The sequence below is a fragment of the Sabethes cyaneus genome, chromosome 2 (assembly GCF_943734655.1).
Source record: "Sabethes cyaneus chromosome 2, idSabCyanKW18_F2, whole genome shotgun sequence".
NCBI lineage: Eukaryota > Metazoa > Arthropoda > Insecta > Diptera > Culicidae > Sabethes > Sabethes cyaneus.
The window spans coordinates 101389182-101409437 of NC_071354.1; the positions used below are offsets into that span (position 1 = coordinate 101389182).

Here is a 20256-nt window from a genome sequence, read left to right on the forward strand (position 1 = left end):
TTTGCCGCCCGTGAAACGAACTCAAATAGCTTCCAAATTTTGTCAAAATATCAGAAGAATCAAATTCCATCTATTTTATACTGTTAGTGTTTTTGCCCATTGTGCGTTGGGTGACTTTAACGATAGAGTTACGAATTGGAATTGAAATTCGTGTTAGGCCACCAAGCCAAAATGATATATCGCAGGCAACGGTTAACGAAGACATGCAGTTTTCGCGTAGTTTCCACCGATACGCACCACATCCGGCAGGTGTGGGTTTGAATGGGTTCGTAAGGTGAGCTGATTTGTGCCAAACATTTCGAAGGAGCCACAAAGGCTCGTCTACTGTTTCTAATTCGTGTGTCTATATTAGTATTGGTATTAGTATTGATGTTATCCGGCTACCTGGATATTGAAAAGCTTCCACCTCCTCAATCTGTTGATCCGCTACTGTGAAATTAGAGCGACCGGGGCTGCTAACTCTCATCAACTAAGTTTTTGCAACGCTGACTTTGAAACGCGCTGCATTGGAGCAAGTTAGAATCGCGTCCACTGCGAAATGTTCCATAGTAATCCTCAATTTGTTTTACTAACAATGGCTCACCATTAACGTCGAGAAACAGCAGCGAAGAAAGTATGCAGCATTGTCCAACTCCATTAGCAATTTGCACGAAAACGCCTCGTATTGAACCTCAATCTCGATGATACCAGATATATGTGGCCTTTACGTGTTAGTTCAGATGTTTTCATGCTTTTATTGGATAAAAAAGTAAAGCCTTGTGTCTTTAAAGTTTTGACCTTTCTTCCTCGACATTCTTCGTACCCGGCTGTTAAAATACAGAACAACTATGGGGCTCACGGAATCCGACTTGCGGTCGCCGGCGTTTAGCATTTATTTTCTGTTGGATCCGATTAAGGATAACCTTGCAAGGTACGCCAGTTTACCTACGCCACGCCACTTTCCACCTTCAGATAAGTCCCATTTCTTGAAATCTTTTACCAAGATGCCCTACATTTATGGAAATGTCGTTTCTGCCTAGATATTGCTGATGAACTGGTGCAATATTTACGTGCAATAATTACGACTATACTGAGTACCGTCTGGTCAATTTTGTTCTTGAGCAGCATCTTCGCATTGGTCCTTGGGTGGCCATTGGTGGTGGCCTTTTCTGCCTCCTTAACTAGGGAGTCTACCTAGGCTCACTTGTCTTTTTCCGCTGCCTTAGCCGCACTGGTCCGAGTCAACTTAATTCTCGCTTTTACCATTCTCCGCTCATCAATCTTCCGCCAGGTTTTATCTGAAATCCATTTGGTCATTACATACTTTTGTCGAAGGTTTTGATCACTCGTTTTAACGAAGATGTTGTTAATGCCGTTGTCTGAGGCTCGAGAGGCTAGTTGTTCAAAGTAAACTCTTTTAATTTCGGAATTTTCAAGACAGCAGACGTCGTAATGACATTGAAAAATGAAAGATGATGGTCGGTAAGCAAGCTCTTTTCGTTTTGTCGACTGATGCAGATGTCGTCTATTTGTTTTTCTGTACGATCATCACGGAAAACCCAATGTGCTGGTCGTTAGGGAAGAACGAGCCACCTATCGCCATATTGTTTGTGCCATAAAAGTACATCCAGTACTCCGTTCACGCTCAGTTCTCCTAGACCATGGCGTTTCATGATGCATCCAAGATACGCTTTGCATTGAAGTGGTCTAAATGTAATTGGATGTCACTCTTTGGGACTTTCTCAATCACACTGTTCAGATGGCTGAGCACACTCCCTTTTTCTGCAAGACGGCAGCATCTCTTGGAGCGTAACACTGGATTATTATAAGGTTTCTCACCCGTGTTCTAAATCTATCAACAATCATTCTATCGTCTATCGGTTCCCATCTCGTCAAGGTTGCGTGAGCGCCTGGGCTCAATAGGAACCAGTTTCTCGTTTCTCAGTCGCAGTATCTTTTTATATATGATCTAGGATAAACCTCATCTAGTTGAAATGTTGTGTAACACAGTTCGGCCAACGGACCTCACTAAGTCGCGATATTTAGAACTTGAGCCGTAACAATAAAGTTATTTCGAACTCTAGTTGTAATAATAGGGTTATCAGGTGCAGAAGGATGCTCAACTAAAGCCCGCGAGTGGGATTCCCACTGTACATGTAGGGGGCGTGAAGTGCATTTCACATTCAGCTACTCGTTTGGAGACAAACGTTGTTTGACCCACCTCTAACTTGGAAAACAAACGTTCGAAGAAAACTGCACCATCCGAAGAAGGTAGTCCTTCTTCCCTGTCTGCGTACGACAACCAACCCGGAGCTGGTAAAATGCCAGCTTGGTAAAATTTGAAAAATCAGTTACTCTACCGTGAATCGTTCAAAAAAAGGGAAAGTTTCTTCTTTCAATTTATTTAAAGTTACAAAAACGAATTTTGTTCCTGATTACTAATTATTGTTTCCTTTTTTCCAGGTGTGCTGATGGTTATATGGGTCCTAGGTGTGAATACAAAGATCTCGACGGATCTTACCTGCGTAAGTGCACTTTGAATTCCCTCTCGTTGCAAGTTCTAACTCTGATTTTTTTCATTTCACTAACAGCAACTCGGCCTCGTGTGATGCTGGAGACTGCAAGCATAGCGAGTGGTGCCATTGTCGCAGTGGTTCTAGCAACGATAGTTTGCTGTTACATTTGTGTACACAAGCACCAGCAGAAGAAAAAAAGACTGGAAAGTGCGAACGGTGATGTCGACACGGTGGACGGCGTGCTGCGGACCGTGCGAAGTGACCAACCGAAGCGACCTTTCGGGCCGCATCATCTGCGCACGATACCGATGAGCGAATCGCTGAATCGATAAACTCCAGCCATTAGAAAATAGTATATTTAAAAGACAAATGAATGCCTTTTCTACAAGGAGCAGAACACCTCAGAGAAAACGTTGCAGCAAAATTCCGTTTAAAAATTGGGAATAAAACGACCAGTTGAAACGGTGTTCCGGTGTATAACTCAATGCTGCCATGAATTCTTACAAACCTCTAATATATTGGAGCTACACCTAGAGATAATGGACGAAACATCCGATTCCTTTGCGGATGGCAGTCGAATAGACGTCCTTCAGTAGCAATCACTGTCACAGCTATGCCGGAATTTTACACCACGGAAATGTTCTAGATCAAGCGTTGATGCTTATAAGCAGAGCGTTTAGTTTGTAGAGACACAAACAGTTACTTTTATACATGTGCATTGTACTACTGATATTAACAACAGGTGCCTCTATAGTTATAAATGATTTGTGATTCCGAGAATGCAGCAAAACAAGTGGAAAATAACTGACATTTAGTTTATTCAGACATGTTTAGGTATAAAAGAATAACGAAAATGAAACGGAATGCCGCTCACCTAAAGAACTCTAAATTATGAGTTAAGCTTACAAGATAAACAGTGCTCTGCCGTTCTCAGTTACTAACTTTTCGGCCAAAACAAAGTAGAAAAAAAAACGTCGTGATAACTAATTTGTAATTAATGAAATAGTAGGTTAAAATTTTGATCATTTTAAAACATGCCACCGGTTTTAATTTATGCAGTAACTGAGACGGTTAGATAGAATTTTAGCTAGGTTCGGCAAATTGACATTCTTCTCACAGAGAAATGGACTAGCCGTCACTAATCTTGCCAATTCAAAAGAAAAGAGGATCGCAACAAATTTTAACACAATACTTAACGTGCCATCTTCTAATTTCGGTTCGTTTCGCGGCTGTGCCAAAGCTGGCACAGTACTTGCTGAAGGAAAAGAATATAAATACGCTCGCGTAGACATCTTGCGGTCAATAGCCACAATAACGACATTTTCGTCGAGAAGACGAAGGAAGCATTTAAGACTATGCTGAATGAAAACCAGGCGGAAGTAAGCAGCTCAGTTCATCGTAGGAAACACAGTGGGACACTGACAATTTTTTTTTCTTTTAAAAACCCAGCCAGACTAAGTCGATGCAAAAGAACTAATTTATTTGTACAGATATGCCAAAATAACGAAGGTTGTAATAATCTTTACACTATTTTAACTGTTACGATATCCTTTCCAGATTAGCCGCAGCTTTAGAACTTACCTGCTTCATTTATTTAATTATTTATTTTAGTTATTCCATTGTCTTGACATGTTAAAAATTTCTCTAAGTGAGACAACTCGGGAGATGTATTTGTTTTTGGAAACGACTAGTGAAAAATGAAACGTGATAGCCTAAAAGAAATCATTTCATCAAATGATTCTCATTCATATTCCCTACTGTAAAAGAAACGATACAGATCCGGTAACCAGCAGACTTGTAAAGAGAACGGAGAATATACCTGTACAGTTTACGCTGCAATAACTACCAATTACTGAAACTGAAACTGAAACGCATTGAATTGAGAGCACTCGGAGAAGGAAATACAGAAATAATTAATTTATATACATCTTCATAAACTTATCGAAATCACCAGTGTGAGGAAAAGGACTTCCTTACAATTAACGAGGTAGCATGTAAATATAATTTTTTCTGGAAAACAAGCCGTAAAACAAGACCGACATCTCGTCTTTGCACGAATTGTTTAATTTTAGTTTAGGCAGATATTTTAATTAATAGGTAGATAGATACTTTTATTTAATTACTTATTTCCGATCAATTCCGGTTCCGTTGAGTCCAAAGGTAACGTTTTTCCTGTTACGAAACCATGCGGAAATTGTGAACATTGGCTGCTTTTTTGAAACGATTGACGGTGTCTTCTTCTATTGACAGTATTTGTTAGGCTATGTTCGAAAAGAGTTTGCCATTTTTGTTTTTGATAAATCGGAAATATTCAGCAGTTTTATTGTGTACATCCACATTCCTATTGCGGAGATGATATTGGAAGACCCGTGCACCGGAAATATACTGAAGGCAGCGCAATGATTCTTACCAAACTGATTGCACGTGTATTATATTTATTTGTAAAAAAGAGATCATATTATCTTTTTGTATATTTTTGAGCTTTAAATAAAATTAATCAACATTTTTGTTGGTCATTAACCATTAATAACAAATGTAGTATTTGTTTCACGGTAGTATCATCACCAATATTTCCGAATTTTTCCAACTATACTCACCTCAAGTAATTAGGCTTGTTATGAAAATATATTCAACGAAACATTCGTCGTACATAAAAGCAACCTTTTCGTTCTCCTGCAATCAATATTTTCTAACTTTGGCAGCAAGAAGCGTGGCTGTAATCCTAAGGAGATCAGCTTTTTCACCGGTAGAAGCTGGACCTGGCATGAGAGACCCGAAAAGAATTATGTTGAGAAAAGACCGACGAAAATGCACCATCATCGGGCGGCTAAGTGGAATAGGAAATGCCAATGTGGTATTAGCATCCGAACTAAGAACCTAAGGCCTACGGCCTATTAATCCCCGATTCTAAACAACATAGATATTCGAAAAAAGGTGCCGAAAAAGCTGTAAATTGATCAGCGTCTGGCGGAAGATGGATATCTGCTGAAAGCCGGGAAATGTTCATTATGCGCCCGAGTAATTTGATTAATTAATAGTTTATAAGAAAATACGCCTGCGTATCAGTGTCTATGGGTGGATAATCCAATCAATCAATGTAACTGGGAATTCTTGTCTAGTTTAATGTCGCTGTGCTTGGATTATACAGAAAATGGAAGGTACGTTGTGACGAAAAGTACTGCGTGACCCTTTGACATTAGAAAGTATTTTAGCAAATGTTTTGTTAAATTAAGTAAGCCTAGGCGACCTTAAAAAAGATTTTCAAGATTTCTTTTTTTGTTTTGCAGTGCAATGCAATTCGCAAAGTTGGATAAACCACCATTATTATGGCGATATGTACGAGTTTTAAGTACTTACAGTGCTAAGTACTTACAGAATGAAGACCACGTTCAAAAGCAATATCCTTTTCTACTGTATGTTACTGATGTAGTTGCGATTAATCAAAAATAACAATGACAGTAGTAATAATAGTTTTCTTCGCAAAACTGTTTAACAAATATGTTACAGAGTCAAGATCATAAGAGAACTGTAAAACTTACGAAAATAGAATCATTAGCACAGATGGACGTAAAAGAAGATTAACCATTCTATAGTTCCAGACTTGGTTCAGATAATCTATTGTTAGACAGTTGGTCTAAAACTTATTTTTCAAACATATTTTAATATTGATATTTATAGATATTTATTCAACACGCTGTAAATTTAGAACGATATGACACTCTATCAGCAGTTTTGGCTCGACCAGCAGGGACCTTCACAATTGTGTGGAGAATTGGAGCCTGTATTCTTGAACTAATTATACTATCTGGTTGGTATGTTCATTCATTGTTCATGTGCCGAAGCCAAAAGTATGTGACTAAGTTATTAAACAAGTTTTAAATTATGTCTGTTAAATGTACTTTCTAACGTAATATGTGCTTTTTGATTTAGATTGTTATTAAGATAGGTATAACAAGTTACATTTCGTAATGGGACACCATCGCAGAAATACCGCTTTTCCCCCCATGTTTTAATATGTGTACACTTCAATGTGCTACTAATGAAACGTTCTGTATGTTGATTGTGTTGAGAACTATGTTTTCTTTGTAGTTCAATAATCACTGATTCATATCCAGTGTAAAGTCTATTTTTACACGGTTGAGTTTTACGATTTTTGAATTAACGCTTTTTTATGACGATTTTTGAATTAACACAGTTTTTTATGACGATTTTTGGATTAACACGGTTTTTTTATGACGATTTTTGACATTTTTCGTATTAACGCGGGTTTTTTTCAGCGATTTTTAAATTCGATCGGTTATTTTGGTTGCTTTGACTTAACGCGGTTTTTTACGTCGATTTTTGGATTAACACGGTTTATTTTATGACGATTTTTGAACTAACGCGGCTTTTTTTACAACAATTTTCGAATTACCGCGATTTTTTTATAAATTGTTTTATTTTACACGGCACGTATCCTCCGTGTAAAAGAAGACTTGAGTGTAATATGAGTTGAAATATGCAGTTTTAAATACCGATTTCTTGGTATACAAGTGCGTGGAATGTGTCCAGTGCAGATTTCGAAAAATTTGACAACATTGGCATGGCTAGCTGAGCATGAATTCCATCGTAAACATTTGCTTTTTACAAAACTTAGTTGCTGAGTTGAGTCTTGAGTGGGATTGTTTATTTAGTGCGGTTTTGATGTAATGTTTCGTTATACGGGAAATACAGCATAACAATGAGATTAAAAAAAAACTAACATCATTTTTTTACAATTAGCGCAGGGGACGGTAGAAGAAAGTAACGAGACCAAGATATTGATAGGGTTCCAAAGATCCAAACAGAAGGGGAACGAGGCGTGAAAGCCAAAGAGTGGAAAATTAGGAAAGTTGTTAGCTTAAGAGGTTGTGTCCTGCTTCTATTTATCCAAGCAGGGGGATCCATGGATCGAATCAAGCTGTTACCGGAGCATTACAACCGGATTCGAATCCACTACTCCTTCCCAGGCCGTGGAACTCGTCGGTAATGATGATCCTTTAAACCACAGCTGGCTGGTCAAAAGAGAGACTCTGCACCCCCCTTATTGAGCGAGCAACGCAATGAGGTTTAAAAAGGTGTGGCAGATGAGGACATTTGAAGGTATTAGTAGCGAAAAATCATAAAACGACGTCAAACTCCAAAAACTAACCGCGTCGGACAATGGGGTTTGTTTTTGGAGTTTGACGTCACGCTTCATCGTGATTGGTCGATTTACGATTCCACCCACACCATGATGAAATTTCTTCATTGCACTAATACCACTTAAGCAACATTGCCACACCTGTATATATCACATTGCGAGCAACGTACTTCAAACTGCACGCGGTGAAAATCGTTTTTAACACGGGACAGATTTTTAGTCACCATATTTTCAATATGCAATTGTAGATACATAGCATTAAAGTCGTTCAAAAGGCATTGAGACACAAATCTATAGAAGAGTGTCTTTCGAAAAGATGATTTACAGTCAACCAAAAAAGTATTCAGACAGCAGCGCATGAGATTTTTCTTTTGCTAATTTTGCGCAGTATTTTTGCAACGAATAATAACACATATTTTTTTTATAACAATGTTTGACTAAAACATATTTACCTAGATGCATAGCAATAATTAGGGGGAAAGCTTTTTGTTTTGAAGGAAGTGTCATTATAGTTTGAATTACCTAAAAATGCAGTCAAAAAAGTTACGGACAGTTAATTATTAGAAAAATGTACGCGCTGTGGTCCGAATACTTTTTTGGTTGACTGCTTGAAAATTGAGAATATTATAAGAGCGATCTTTTTCTTTCATCGCATAATTCCCGTAAATTTAACTTTCTTCGTATAAAGATGACCGAGTTTTCAATTTTTACATTAAAATCTTTATTTTCTGACTGCAGAAATCACTAGCCGCTGTGAGCTGAGTATTTTATACATTTCTACGCGATTGACAGCACAGATTCGATACCGTTGATGCGGAATTTTTGGAACAGTTTTGATAGTACTTCGCATGGTACGAAAACGTAATGCGCCAAAATGTAGACTACATCCAAGTTCATACATCGTTGAGACCGCGCCCGGCATTATTGCGGTGTCTAGCGTAAGCTCAATAGAAAATGAAGTAGGTTGTATGTACTACCGTTTCAATACCTAAAAATTGTTCTACATATATTGTAATCAACATTTTATAGTTTATTCCAGTATTAAATTTCTAGAACTACAAAAAAATGCTTAGTTTAGGAAAACGTTAACGCCATGAAGCAATGCTAGCAGAAATAAGATAAAGGCTTCACTTAACCCAGGTCGATTTGAATTAAAGTTTAAAGATGTCTTTGGCGAAGAAAATAGAGTAACAGCACGATTCAATGATTTATCAGTACAGATTCCGAGTAAATTGACTACATTTGCATGGATGGGTAACCACTTTGACAGCTTGGATCTATCGTAAACATTTGTTGTTTACGAAGCATGGTCGCTCTCTTGAAATTGCGCTGAGATGAATTTATTTGCGAAATATATTTTGCTTTTCCGTAATTAAATTTTGATCCAACTCCGTTAAGCGACAAGTGAGGCAAAAGTGCAATTCACGAACGCAAGAAGGAGTAGGGTAATGTCGTTATCGTCATTCCACTGTTATGGTCGGGCCATCTCGATTTTTCCAGTTTTAGTAACACATAACATCTGTGTACAAGCATTGTAATACTTCTTACTGTGACAGCTAATTTTTCACAATATTGTGAGTTTCAATCTGAATTCAGTGACTAAATCTGACAAAAAAAGTATTGCAGGCGCAGTAAAATATTCTTCGAGAAACGATTCATGAAATGCAATTTTCGAGATAAATGTTGAAAATGTACCGTGACTGCTGGTAATTCCGCGCACTTAAGGCGCAGACAATGTTATGATCTGTGTAAAAATTTAAATGGTGAGTTAGAATAACCATAACTTTACCTTCGGATAGGATTTTTAGTCCTTTTTATGAGAAAAATATGACAGTTGGTGTAAAGTTCCAATAAACAAGAAAAAACTGCTTCAGCCGGTTACGTGTCAGCGCACATAATTCCGCGCACTAATTCATGACTTGATTATAATTCCGCTCAGACGCGTATATAATTCCGCGCACTAGACCGTGGATCCCCGTTCGTTTGACCGTTTTTAATCTGAACGCTTTTTAATTTGAACCCCGTTAGTTTGCACGACGTGCAAACTAAAAATGGTTCAAATGTCATTCTCAATATGACATCATTTGCTAATGCGGACAATGCACATAAACACGATTTGTTTGTACTGATCTAGCGTGTTTAATCTGTTTCACATTGCGTTTTCTCGCGTTTTTCCAACGGTTATGGTAGAAATCCGATCGGAAAATAAAATATTTGCTGCTTGCAACTGCCAACTGAATCGAACCACCAAAACAATAACAAAGAGCAGGGCAACCAGTTCACACAAACTTCAGCATATTTAGGGTTACCAGTTGTTCAAATTAAAAACTAACCCCGTTAGTTTGCATGAGGAATCGTTCAAACGAACGGGGGTCCACTGTATTTCTATCGTAATAATCACATACACAAAGTCTAGAAAAACTCCATAGGCAAAATTAGTCTAAAATTGAAACGAGTACATTTTAGTTCCGGACGTTTGGTAGGAACTGGGACCATAGACAAACAGACTTAGCAATTCAGACAAGCATGTGCATAACATCTTGGAGCATAACAAGACAACAACTAAATAACAAATGGACTGCATTCATCAACATTAATAGATTAAAACTGCATAAAAGCCGGAAATGGCTCAAGCTAAAATGTTTGGATAAATTTACTTCGATAGCCTCTAGGCAGTAGATACATTACACGATCGCTACATTCTAAAATTAGCTTAGTGATAATAATTTGATTGATCACTAAGATTTGCTTCTTTATTTTTCTGTCACACATATTTACAATTGTTGAAAAGGTATTAAACGCGTTCAGCGTAATTCGATATTTTAGAGTTTTATTCTCGTTTTTGATCCTGAAATTATGCTATTTCACATTGGTCCAAAACTAAAAAAACGTGCGCACTTGAATTTTGAGTAGGAAAAGTGTTTGTGAAATCTTTGCAAGTGTTGCTTAAAATTGATAGCTCTATCCTTTGGTGGAATTAAACTTTTGATTAATCCCCCTAAAAGTAAAATAAAAAAATTATTTTTCGACATTTTACATATTACACATTAATGTGTTCTGCAAAGTTTTAGAGATTTAGAGATTATTATAAGAACTTTTGCTGAAGATAGTAACCTTCTATCTCCTCTGCGAAGATAGAAAAATCTGAAGATTGAAAAAATCGTTAAACTCAGTTACTCTGTTTTAGCCCTTTTTGTAGTTGCTGTATGACTTTTTCAAGTTCTACAAAGTTGTACAAATAGTAAAAATACACAACTATGTTAAATATAGTATATCTCTAGGCTCTCTTCTGGATTTTATAGCATTTTTCATATAGTGTCTGGTTCATCTGATTACTTACAATTACTTTTACTTAGCTGCCGGCTGCCGATAGTCGAGCAATTCGGGGTCAAAATTGGGGTATTTTTTATATTAAAAGTCCTACAGTTCCTAAACAAGCAACGATAGAGTTATACTATTTAGCAAAGTTGTGTATTTTTACTATTTGTACAACTTTATAGAACATGGAAAATCGTACTTCGCAAAACACATCAATGTGTTATATTGAAACTGAAGAAAAAGGAGTTTTTTATTTCACTTGTAGGGGGATTAATCAAAAGTTGAATTCCACCAAACGATAGATCTTTTAATCTCAAAAAACTCTTGCAAAGGTTCTACAAACCTAAAACCATGATTTCCTACTCAAAACTCTAGTGCGCACGTTTTGGTTCACTGGTTTTGGATCTCTGTGCATTTGATGCTTTTTAGTCCGTAAGGTACTGACCGGAATCCTGAACATTTTCGCAGATTTCCGTACTAAACAACCTTATTTGACTTTTTGACGTAGGACTACGTCTTTGTTTACTATACTGGGACTGGGTAGGACTGGGTTGTGAAAATGGAAATAGAAGTGTAACGTTTGAATGAAAGATTTCAAATGCTAATAACTACTGAACTACTGAATGAAACTGAACAATTTATATGTCGTTGGATAGATAAAATGACCAGCAATTTTATGGGTGGGTTAAAGAGCAATTTTAAAGAAGGGCGTAAGAGGGGTGGCTCCCATACAAATGAAACACAAATTTCCTCAAAACTCGAGAACTAATCGAGCAAATGGAACCAAATTTGGCATGTGGGGGTTTCAGAAGGCAGGATTTTTTTCTATGGTGTACTGAGACCAATTCCCGTTCTAAGAAGGGGGGGGGGGGGGGGGCTCCCATACAAATGAAACACAAATTTCCAAAAATGTGGAGGTTTCAGAAGGCAAGATTTTTTTCTATGGAGTATTAAGACCCTTCTCCTGTTTAGGATGGGGAGCTCCCATAGAAATGATATGCAAATTTCCTCATAACTCGAGAACTAATCAAGCAAAAGGAACCAAATTTGGCAAAAAAAAATAAGGACTCTCATACAAATAAAACAAATTTTTGCGTATGTGCCATATTTTCTGCTATGTAAAAAGCGGTAAGATGTGAAAGTAAACTAGTAAAACTTTCTCGGAGCAAACGACAGTGAATCGATGCCGCTAACTTACGTGCCTGTTGCCATTCATGTCAAAAGAGGACAATCGAATGAAACGCCATATTTGCGATGAAAGTGCTTTGGCTTTAAGGTGAAATTAGCAGTCATCGATTCTGCCAATTTCGAAGGCAGTTTTTTTGTTTGTAACAAAAATTCTGTTCATGAAAATATATTCGCTGTGCTCATATTTGTAAGAAGAATGCAGTATTTACATTTTCACAAACACAACCCCGCTTTTGGGCCCAAAAACTGCTTCCGAAATTGAGCTTTCCGACGAAAAGTCGATGACTGCTAGTTTCCCGTTAATGTTATTTGTAACCAATGGCCCTTTTAAAGGCCACAAGGGAGTTAAAGTAAGAATATTGAAACATGTCAAGCTACGCATAATCATATTTAATACAATAATCTGTGGGCTGGTCATTCATTACTATATTTCAACCTTTATGATGCGCACAAGTGATTTTTAAAAGATATCTCTATATCTCAATGGTTGCAGGCGTTGTACTTATGAACCCCCGTCCACGTATTTTCCAAGCCACCATTGCATTCAATGAAGAATTGAATCTGAATATTTTACTTTTTCTCTTAATGGTACTCACAGATTCTTACAAACATGCATATGCCAGAAATACAGTTTACATTGGTCTTTGATCTAATGATCTGATATAGTCCTACGTCACCCTTTCGTACAACCCTTAGGGCTGTATACCTTGCAGTTTTTCAACGTGTCTACAAAGTTTTCTGAAGAGTAATGCATATTCTGCTATCCATTTTTTCCCCGATATGATCCTGCTACATCCGCGCGGAATTATAAACAACACTAATTTACCTGCTCTTAATTCCGCTCACAACAAATCTTTAAACAAAACAAACAGAAAAATGAGTTATTCATAACTATTCCCATAAAACAATTAAATGTACATCTATGTACCTGTGTAGCATAATTCATAATAAAAAATACTTTTTGGAACGAAAAAAACCTTCCGATAATTTAGACCGCCGCTTAGAACAATTGTTAAGAAAACATTCGGAAATCACGTTTTGGTCAGCGTGCAATGAAATAGCTTTTGGTTTGGCCAGACTAACGAAGCAAAAGTTGTCAGTTTTTAACAAAAACAATAAAGGAACATGGTATACCATGATAGTATACTTATTAATGATATTCTAGTGAAATTTACTGTTGAAAAATTGTTTTTTAGGATGAATGCGCGGAATAATGTGCTGCGTGGAATTACCCGCAGGCACGGTATTAACCCATTATGACCCGGGTATACCTAAATTTGGACCAAATGAAGTGAAACTCTGTAATCTATTATATTGTGGCACGAATGTGTCGGGAAACGCAAAATCGTCATTTGGAATGCTTTCAAGGCCAACATATCGCAGGTTTAATATTTCATAGGCTCAGTTTCAAACAAACAAGTTACAAAGTTGTTTACAGATTTCTTATCGAATTTTGTGATAGATAGTTTTTTTTTTGCCATTTTTTCAACTTTTTTTCCGCCATTTATCACAACTTTGCACTGTTGAAAATACAGATGAAATGACAAAAACTGACAAATTATATCACACACACATCAGATTGATGTCTTATCTCTCTTGTAGTGATATATTTACAATGCTAACTATTTAAATTCTGCAGTAAACAGGTTTTGAAGACGAGCTATGATACCGTGGACCCCCGTTCGTTTGACCATTTTTAATCTTAACACTTTTTAATTTGAACCCCGTTGGTTTGCACGACGTGCAAATTAAAAATAGTTCAAACGTCATTCTCAACATGACATCATTTGTTTATGCAGACAATGCACATAAACACGATTTGTTTGTACTGACCTAGCATGTTTAATCGGTTTCACATGTCGTTTTCCTAACGATTAAGATAGAAATCCGATCAGAAAATGCAATATTCGCACTTGCAACTGCCAACTAAAACAAACCACCAAAACAATAACAAAGAGCAGGGCGGCCAGTTCACACAGGTTTCAGCATATTTCGGGTTACCAGTTGTTCAAATTAAAAAGTAACCCCGTTAGTTTGCATGAGGAATCGTTCAAACGAACGGGGGTCCACTGTATATCATACGCTAGGACATAATGGGTTAAGTGTGTTGTGCTTCACATGAAGACTATAGAAAAATCCCCTCCAGTGTGGTGTTTGGTTAGGATAAGGTGAAATACTACAAAAGCGCTTATTGTAAAGGTCGGGCCACTTGAGTAGTCATGGTTGGGCAACCATAATGTTAAGCGTAGAAACGCCTTATTCGCTAGAAAATGTTTGTTCCCTAAAATGGGATGAAATGAATTTACTACTATCTTTAATCAAACAAAAAACAAAATAAGCAACACAACTATTTACTATAGGGTATAGATGATTGAAAGTTCTTTCACAGACTAACAGACGTAACACCTTGAACAAATTTTCTAACAAAACATCGTTTCATTGACACCCCTAAAACTTGGTAAAACTTGGAAAAAACACTAGCATCACCTGGTGCAGTCTTCGCGCTACGCAGAGTAAGTTGCTATAAATTTAGCTATGCTATAAATTCACTTGTATATTATCTGACAACAGCGCCAGCGCAGGCGAGCGGCGTTCTCGCGCAGCGACTGTTGTTTGAGTCTTGGAAAATTTGAAATGAGCGTTTTTATTGACGATGGAATGAGGCTCCAGTGTTACGTCTGTTAGTCTGTGGTTCTTTCTTCCCCTAAGCGCACATGCTAGATCTACAGAGGTTGGAAAACTCGCAAAATGAATAGATACGCCGAGCATCGGCAAACGGTTTTATCATGAGAAACACCGACGCGAGTGGTTCATTTCGCCTATAACAATGAGTCACATACATTCACGCTTCATAGCATCGCTGAATATACGAATATCGTGTGCAACGCAAAAGTGCGAATTCGCACCTTCCACTGCTTGTAAGCCCACTAGCACTACTTTAAACTATTCCCTTTTCGTGGTAATATTATTTTGAATACTTACTGGCGTCCCTGGGCATCCTATATCCGCTAAATCGTACACGCTCAATGTTCAATATTCAATTTTTGAACGAATTCTGATGTTCACATTGAAGTTCTGTTCGTGATAAAATTCAAAGCTGATGCGTGCATTATCGGCGAGATAGGCAAGTACTGTATGTTCATGAGGGGTGTTCATCGATTCACATGATCACTTTTTCGCGAATTCTCCAACCACTAAAGACCTATTTACCGTGTCAGTAGCTAATGTTTCCTAGAAGATTCAGAACGAGACGGCCGCAGGCCGCGATTGTGCGCCGGTGACCCGCTGTCGGAAGCGTCGGCCACGGCGGGCGGGGGGGGGGGAGGGGGGAACCTCCCCCGCGTAAACCACTACTATTTAGGTTCATGCATTTTCCTAGGTTTAATGACTAGTAGGGATTATCCCTTAGTTAAATCCGAACAAGCGGCAGCGAGTAAGGACCAGGCTTCTTTCGTGCTCTGCAAAATATCTCAATTCTCGATGTTATACTGTCAAAGCACAGAAGACGAATCGATTTGCTCTCTCCCAGTCGGATGTTACCTTTGATGTTGTTTCTTTTTCTGCCGGAGCGCTACCGAATGCATGCTCTCAAGGTCACGGAGCAATTCGTTCCAGTCCATATAATTTTCTATCGTATATTCTCTTTGGGATACGGAGCGAATAACCTCGTGTCTCCAGTGTGCGAAGAAAATATTAGCTCTACTTGTCGTTGTGCTCCTTCTACGCAAGATGAGTGGTCGTAAGAGAAAACAGTATTCAGGCACCGTTCGGAGGGAGAGGCAACGGTTGAACAGAAAACAGCAACTTGATCGTTGTGAGAAGCAGATTGCTCTGCCTCTGTATGCACAAGATGAGCAAAATAAAGCCTGCTACAGCGTGTACCTAACGTTTGTGCCGGTTGAAGGCCGTCAATATTTTCGGTCAAATATTAAGTTCGGCCATTCGTGTTTCGGCCTTTTGTGATTCGGCCATTCGTAGGTTATCCTATATTAGTAGTTCTTACATTTGTACAAAGATTCCAAAGTAAAGTTTAATGTGCCATTTAATGTTTTTCGTGATCGTTTATTTAATGTTCTGTTTAGATATTAGTTAGTTAGATTATTCATTAAGACACAAATGTCAGATGAATTTTATAAAATAAACATAAACAGTTTTACTACGAAAGTGAAAGTTTTACTATGGCTATAAGTATTTTTTGACTTGTAACATCTTAGTATTACGTAATACCATAATAAAACCAGAGGTAATGATTTGTACTGTAAAACCCTTGTAAAATTCAAATAAAACCAAGCGGCTTTAATATTTTTTCTTGGAATATCATTATTTGTTTTTGACGATGCACCACATATGGACATCTTTATATTGAGCTGTACTAAATGACAGCGACAGCATGTCATGGGCTCAAAATCTGACAGCGGGCCCAAATCAAACTACTGGCACTCGAGTTAAACGCAGCGGTGAAATTCTATTTTATTTTCGCACGCACGAGATGTTGGTAGCAAAAACATAGTTTTCTGCCGATGTGGTGTCAATTTCCTAAAGTTTCATACTGATTAATTAATCCTCCTAGCAATGGCGCTACTTGTTTTATAAATTTTCAAAAAAATTCATTTTGAATGTCAAAATATCTCTGCAAAACAATTTGATGTAGAAACTTGACTCTGGGTTTAGAACGAAAAATATGAATTTCTCAAAACTATAACTTGCTATTCAATGGCAAAAATTTCCCGGTAGCATACTTCATACCTGGGTTACGGCCGAATCTTTTCAAATACTATGTTCGTTATGGATCTAATCCATAAAATTTACTAGCCTTATAGTAAAAATTTCATAAAATTCTATAATCTTTCGGTCCATTTTGTTGGTACAATCTGTTATTCCCCAATTTGTCAATAGTAATTTTTCTGCGTTTATGAAAGTGAAAATTATCCATTTACCAGTTATATAACCGAATTTGTTATTTGTGGCAAACAAATAACAATTTTATTTGCAGAACAATATGTTTACCTTCACCATCCTGAATTGGTTTATTACCGATTTGGCTACAAGATCAAATGGCGCGTTTGCATGTAGCAAAAGATATAATTTGTATGTCAACCATCCAACTTGTTTCTGCCTGTTAAAACAAGTTTATTATTCTGACGATCCAAGCTAATTTATTTATGTAACATCAAAGCCCTTTAAAATTTAATTGATGGTGTACGCTATTCATTTATCTATTACTCACTGAGTTTCCTCAGACATGCCAAAGAAATTAATTGTAAGATCAAGCAATATTCTATAGCACACTTTTGTATACAAAAAATATTTTTTGTTTAAGATACAAGAACATTTATTTATAGCATCAAAAAAGCAAACCTATCGAATTTAAAACCGTAGACTGGTATTTTCATTAATTAACAGCCGTGGTATCAATCCAAGTTTTGTGCGTTGCAACATCGATGAAAACATCTGGAAATACTCCACTGCATTGTATTCCATGATCGTAGATTCCCAACAACTTTCCGCTGCTCATATCTATTAAAGGACCTCCTTCATCTTTCTGTATTTCACACAAAAAAAAACCTAATTAAATCAAGTTTCTTGGCATATTTTCTAAATTTAGTTAATTACCGAACAGGCAGCTTGTCCGGGCTGAATTTGTGCACATATGAATCCAGTTGCCAATCCTCCATTATTCTGGTACCTTTTCGCACAATCAGCAGTACTCAAAGTTTTCTGGTACAGTGTTTGCAGCTCATTGGATTTCGTTGCTGATCCATGATTCAGTGATCCCCAACCGTAGAAAGCGGTCGGAAGTCCAGATGTGACTTGGGCACTATTTAGTTGAGCAGCGATTATACGATTCGAGACGACTGACTGGGAAAGTCGTAAAAGTGCCACATTGTTGACACCGGTTACCGAATTGTACGCAGAATGCGGAGTCACTGATTGGACTCCAGTGCGCTCCATATTGGTCAGCAAGCGGAGTGAGCCCACTAAGACCTTGAGATTACTTCTACCCTGCACACATGATGCTGTCGTTAAAACCCAGTTGTTGGCTACCAAAACACCACCGCAGATGTGTGTCGGATTCTGAACCGAAACCACATAGGGTGCAACACCAGACATCGATGTGTGACCACCCACGACGCATTCCACTGGAAAGCAAATACATCCGAAATCAGACTTTTCTATTCATCAATAATGAAATATTCACCGTTTGCAAACTTCAGCACCACGCCGGCTAGCAGCACCCAAAGCAGTTTGTTTTCCATGTTATGACCTGTTGGATATAGCCACAGCTTGTCAAAATGATTCTACTCTTCTCACGCACGGCAAAAGCAGAAAAGGGACTATGAAAATATTTTCTAAAACTGGACATTCTATAGTGTTACCCGGGCTTTTTATAAACACTGCGCAAATATGCGGCGTTTATTTAGCGGGTTCGGCTCGGAAGCAAAGTATCTGGCTTCAACGGTAAACAATTTATGAAGTGCGAATAAACACTTGAGCGCATATCTTGTGCCAGTAATGATAACTTATTTGTGGTTATTATTCTGTTTAAAAGATATCCTTATCAACTGCATCTTTGGCACTGGACTTTTAAAATATATAAACGTCAATAAAACGAAAGAAAAATATTTTAGCGTTGCACTGACAGTTTTTAACTCTGATGCATTACTTACAGAAAAGATGTAAACATTTTGTATTAAACTTAAACTGTAAAAACTTTACTAAAGTTCTTCATCTTTCAAGGGTATAGTAGGGTACGGGAGGGTATTTTCAGCAGGTTTCTAAATTCAGCCTATTTGCCTTTTCTTTTGCCAATAAAAATACTTTGCCGACATATAATCTTAATATGTTATAACTATTTTCTCAAAACTGTAAGTAATTTACTATTTTTAATTCAAAGAACGTCAAAACCACCTGCTCTTCCACTAGTACTAGGCCATAGGCCGAAAAATTGGATGCCATCGCTTAATGGGCTGAAAATACCCTTCCGTGCCCTATACAAGCCCTATTCTTACAGTCATTTTACCTCACTTTTTAAGTGAAAAAACAGTATACGATTCTGAGCGTTACCTACAGATGACATAAAGGCAACTCTTGGGCCCTATTCTCACAGCCATGCCAACTGGCTTACCTTATTCCCATTTAATTTGGACAGTAACCTAGGTGACTTTCAGAACGCTCGAACTATAGTACTGCTGAAATTGCTACTGCATCTGTTCCGGCTGATTTGGTGGGCTTGGGCTTATTTACCATCACTACTGACATGGTGATAACTGCCGCCAAACAACTAAAATGCTCCTTTTCTGCGGAGCCTGATGGTATTTCAGCCATAGTTTTGAATCGTTGCATGGTAGTGCTGGCCAATCCATTATGTTATATTTTCAATAAATTTTTGGAACAAGGAAAATTTCCCGCCATTTGAAAACAGTCGTTTGGAATCACCAGGCTCTCTGCATCATCAAAACTGTTTGAAATAATAGTGAGTGACGGGATCTGCAGTGTCCTGCAGTAGGAATTGCGTTTCAACGGCTCAGCATGGATTTATGCCCAGTCTGCACAAACCTACTAGAGTTTGCATCGATGTATATTTCTAAAATGGAAGACAAGAAACAAGTTGATGTCATCTATACAGACATGAAAGCTGCTTGCGATAGAATTGACCATACAATCCTCTTGCGGAAACTATATCGACTCTTACTTACTTACTTAGGGGGCTTGCCGTCCTAAGACAAAGCCTGTTGAACAAAATTTCTCCATGTAACTCGGTTGAGGGCTACCGCTCTCCAATTCCTCGGACACCGAGTACTCTCCGCCAGATCTCGCTCCACCTGGTCTAACCATCTTGCTCGCTGCGCTCCTGGTCGTCTTGTTCCTACCGGAATTGAGGCGAACACCATCTTTGCAGGGTAGTTGTCCGGCATTCTTGCAACATGTCCTGCCCATCGTATCCGTCCAGCTTTAGCCACCTTCTGGATACTGGGTTCGCCATAGAGCTGTGCGAGTTCATGGTTCATCCTCCGCCTCCATACTCCGTTCTCTTGTACGCCACCGAAGATCGTTCTTAGCACTCGTCGTTCGAAGACTCCGAGCACTCGCAGG

At 38.0% G+C, this 20256-nt stretch overlaps 2 protein-coding genes across 2 annotated transcripts in view; one reads left to right on the plus strand and one right to left on the minus strand.

The window, feature by feature from the left end:
* Nucleotides 1-4987, plus strand: part of LOC128735032 (uncharacterized) — a 128741-nt gene extending 123754 nt beyond the window's left edge. The window contains exons 4-5 of the mRNA XM_053829491.1: nucleotides 2443-2504; nucleotides 2571-4987. Coding sequence (XP_053685466.1) covers nucleotides 2443-2504; nucleotides 2571-2827 — 319 coding nt within the window. The 3' untranslated portion in view covers nucleotides 2828-4987. The remainder of the gene's footprint in view (nucleotides 1-2442; nucleotides 2505-2570) is intronic.
* Nucleotides 4988-17554: 12567 nt separating this feature from the next.
* LOC128735774 (chymotrypsin-2-like) lies at nucleotides 17555-18419 on the minus strand. The gene is made up of 3 exons (XM_053830262.1): nucleotides 18384-18419; nucleotides 17776-18330; nucleotides 17555-17704 (listed from the first exon to the last, which is right to left on the minus strand). Exons 1-3 carry the CDS (start codon nucleotides 18417-18419, stop codon nucleotides 17555-17557), a joined length of 741 nt encoding a protein of 246 aa, XP_053686237.1.
* Between the last annotated feature and the right edge of the window lie 1837 nt (nucleotides 18420-20256).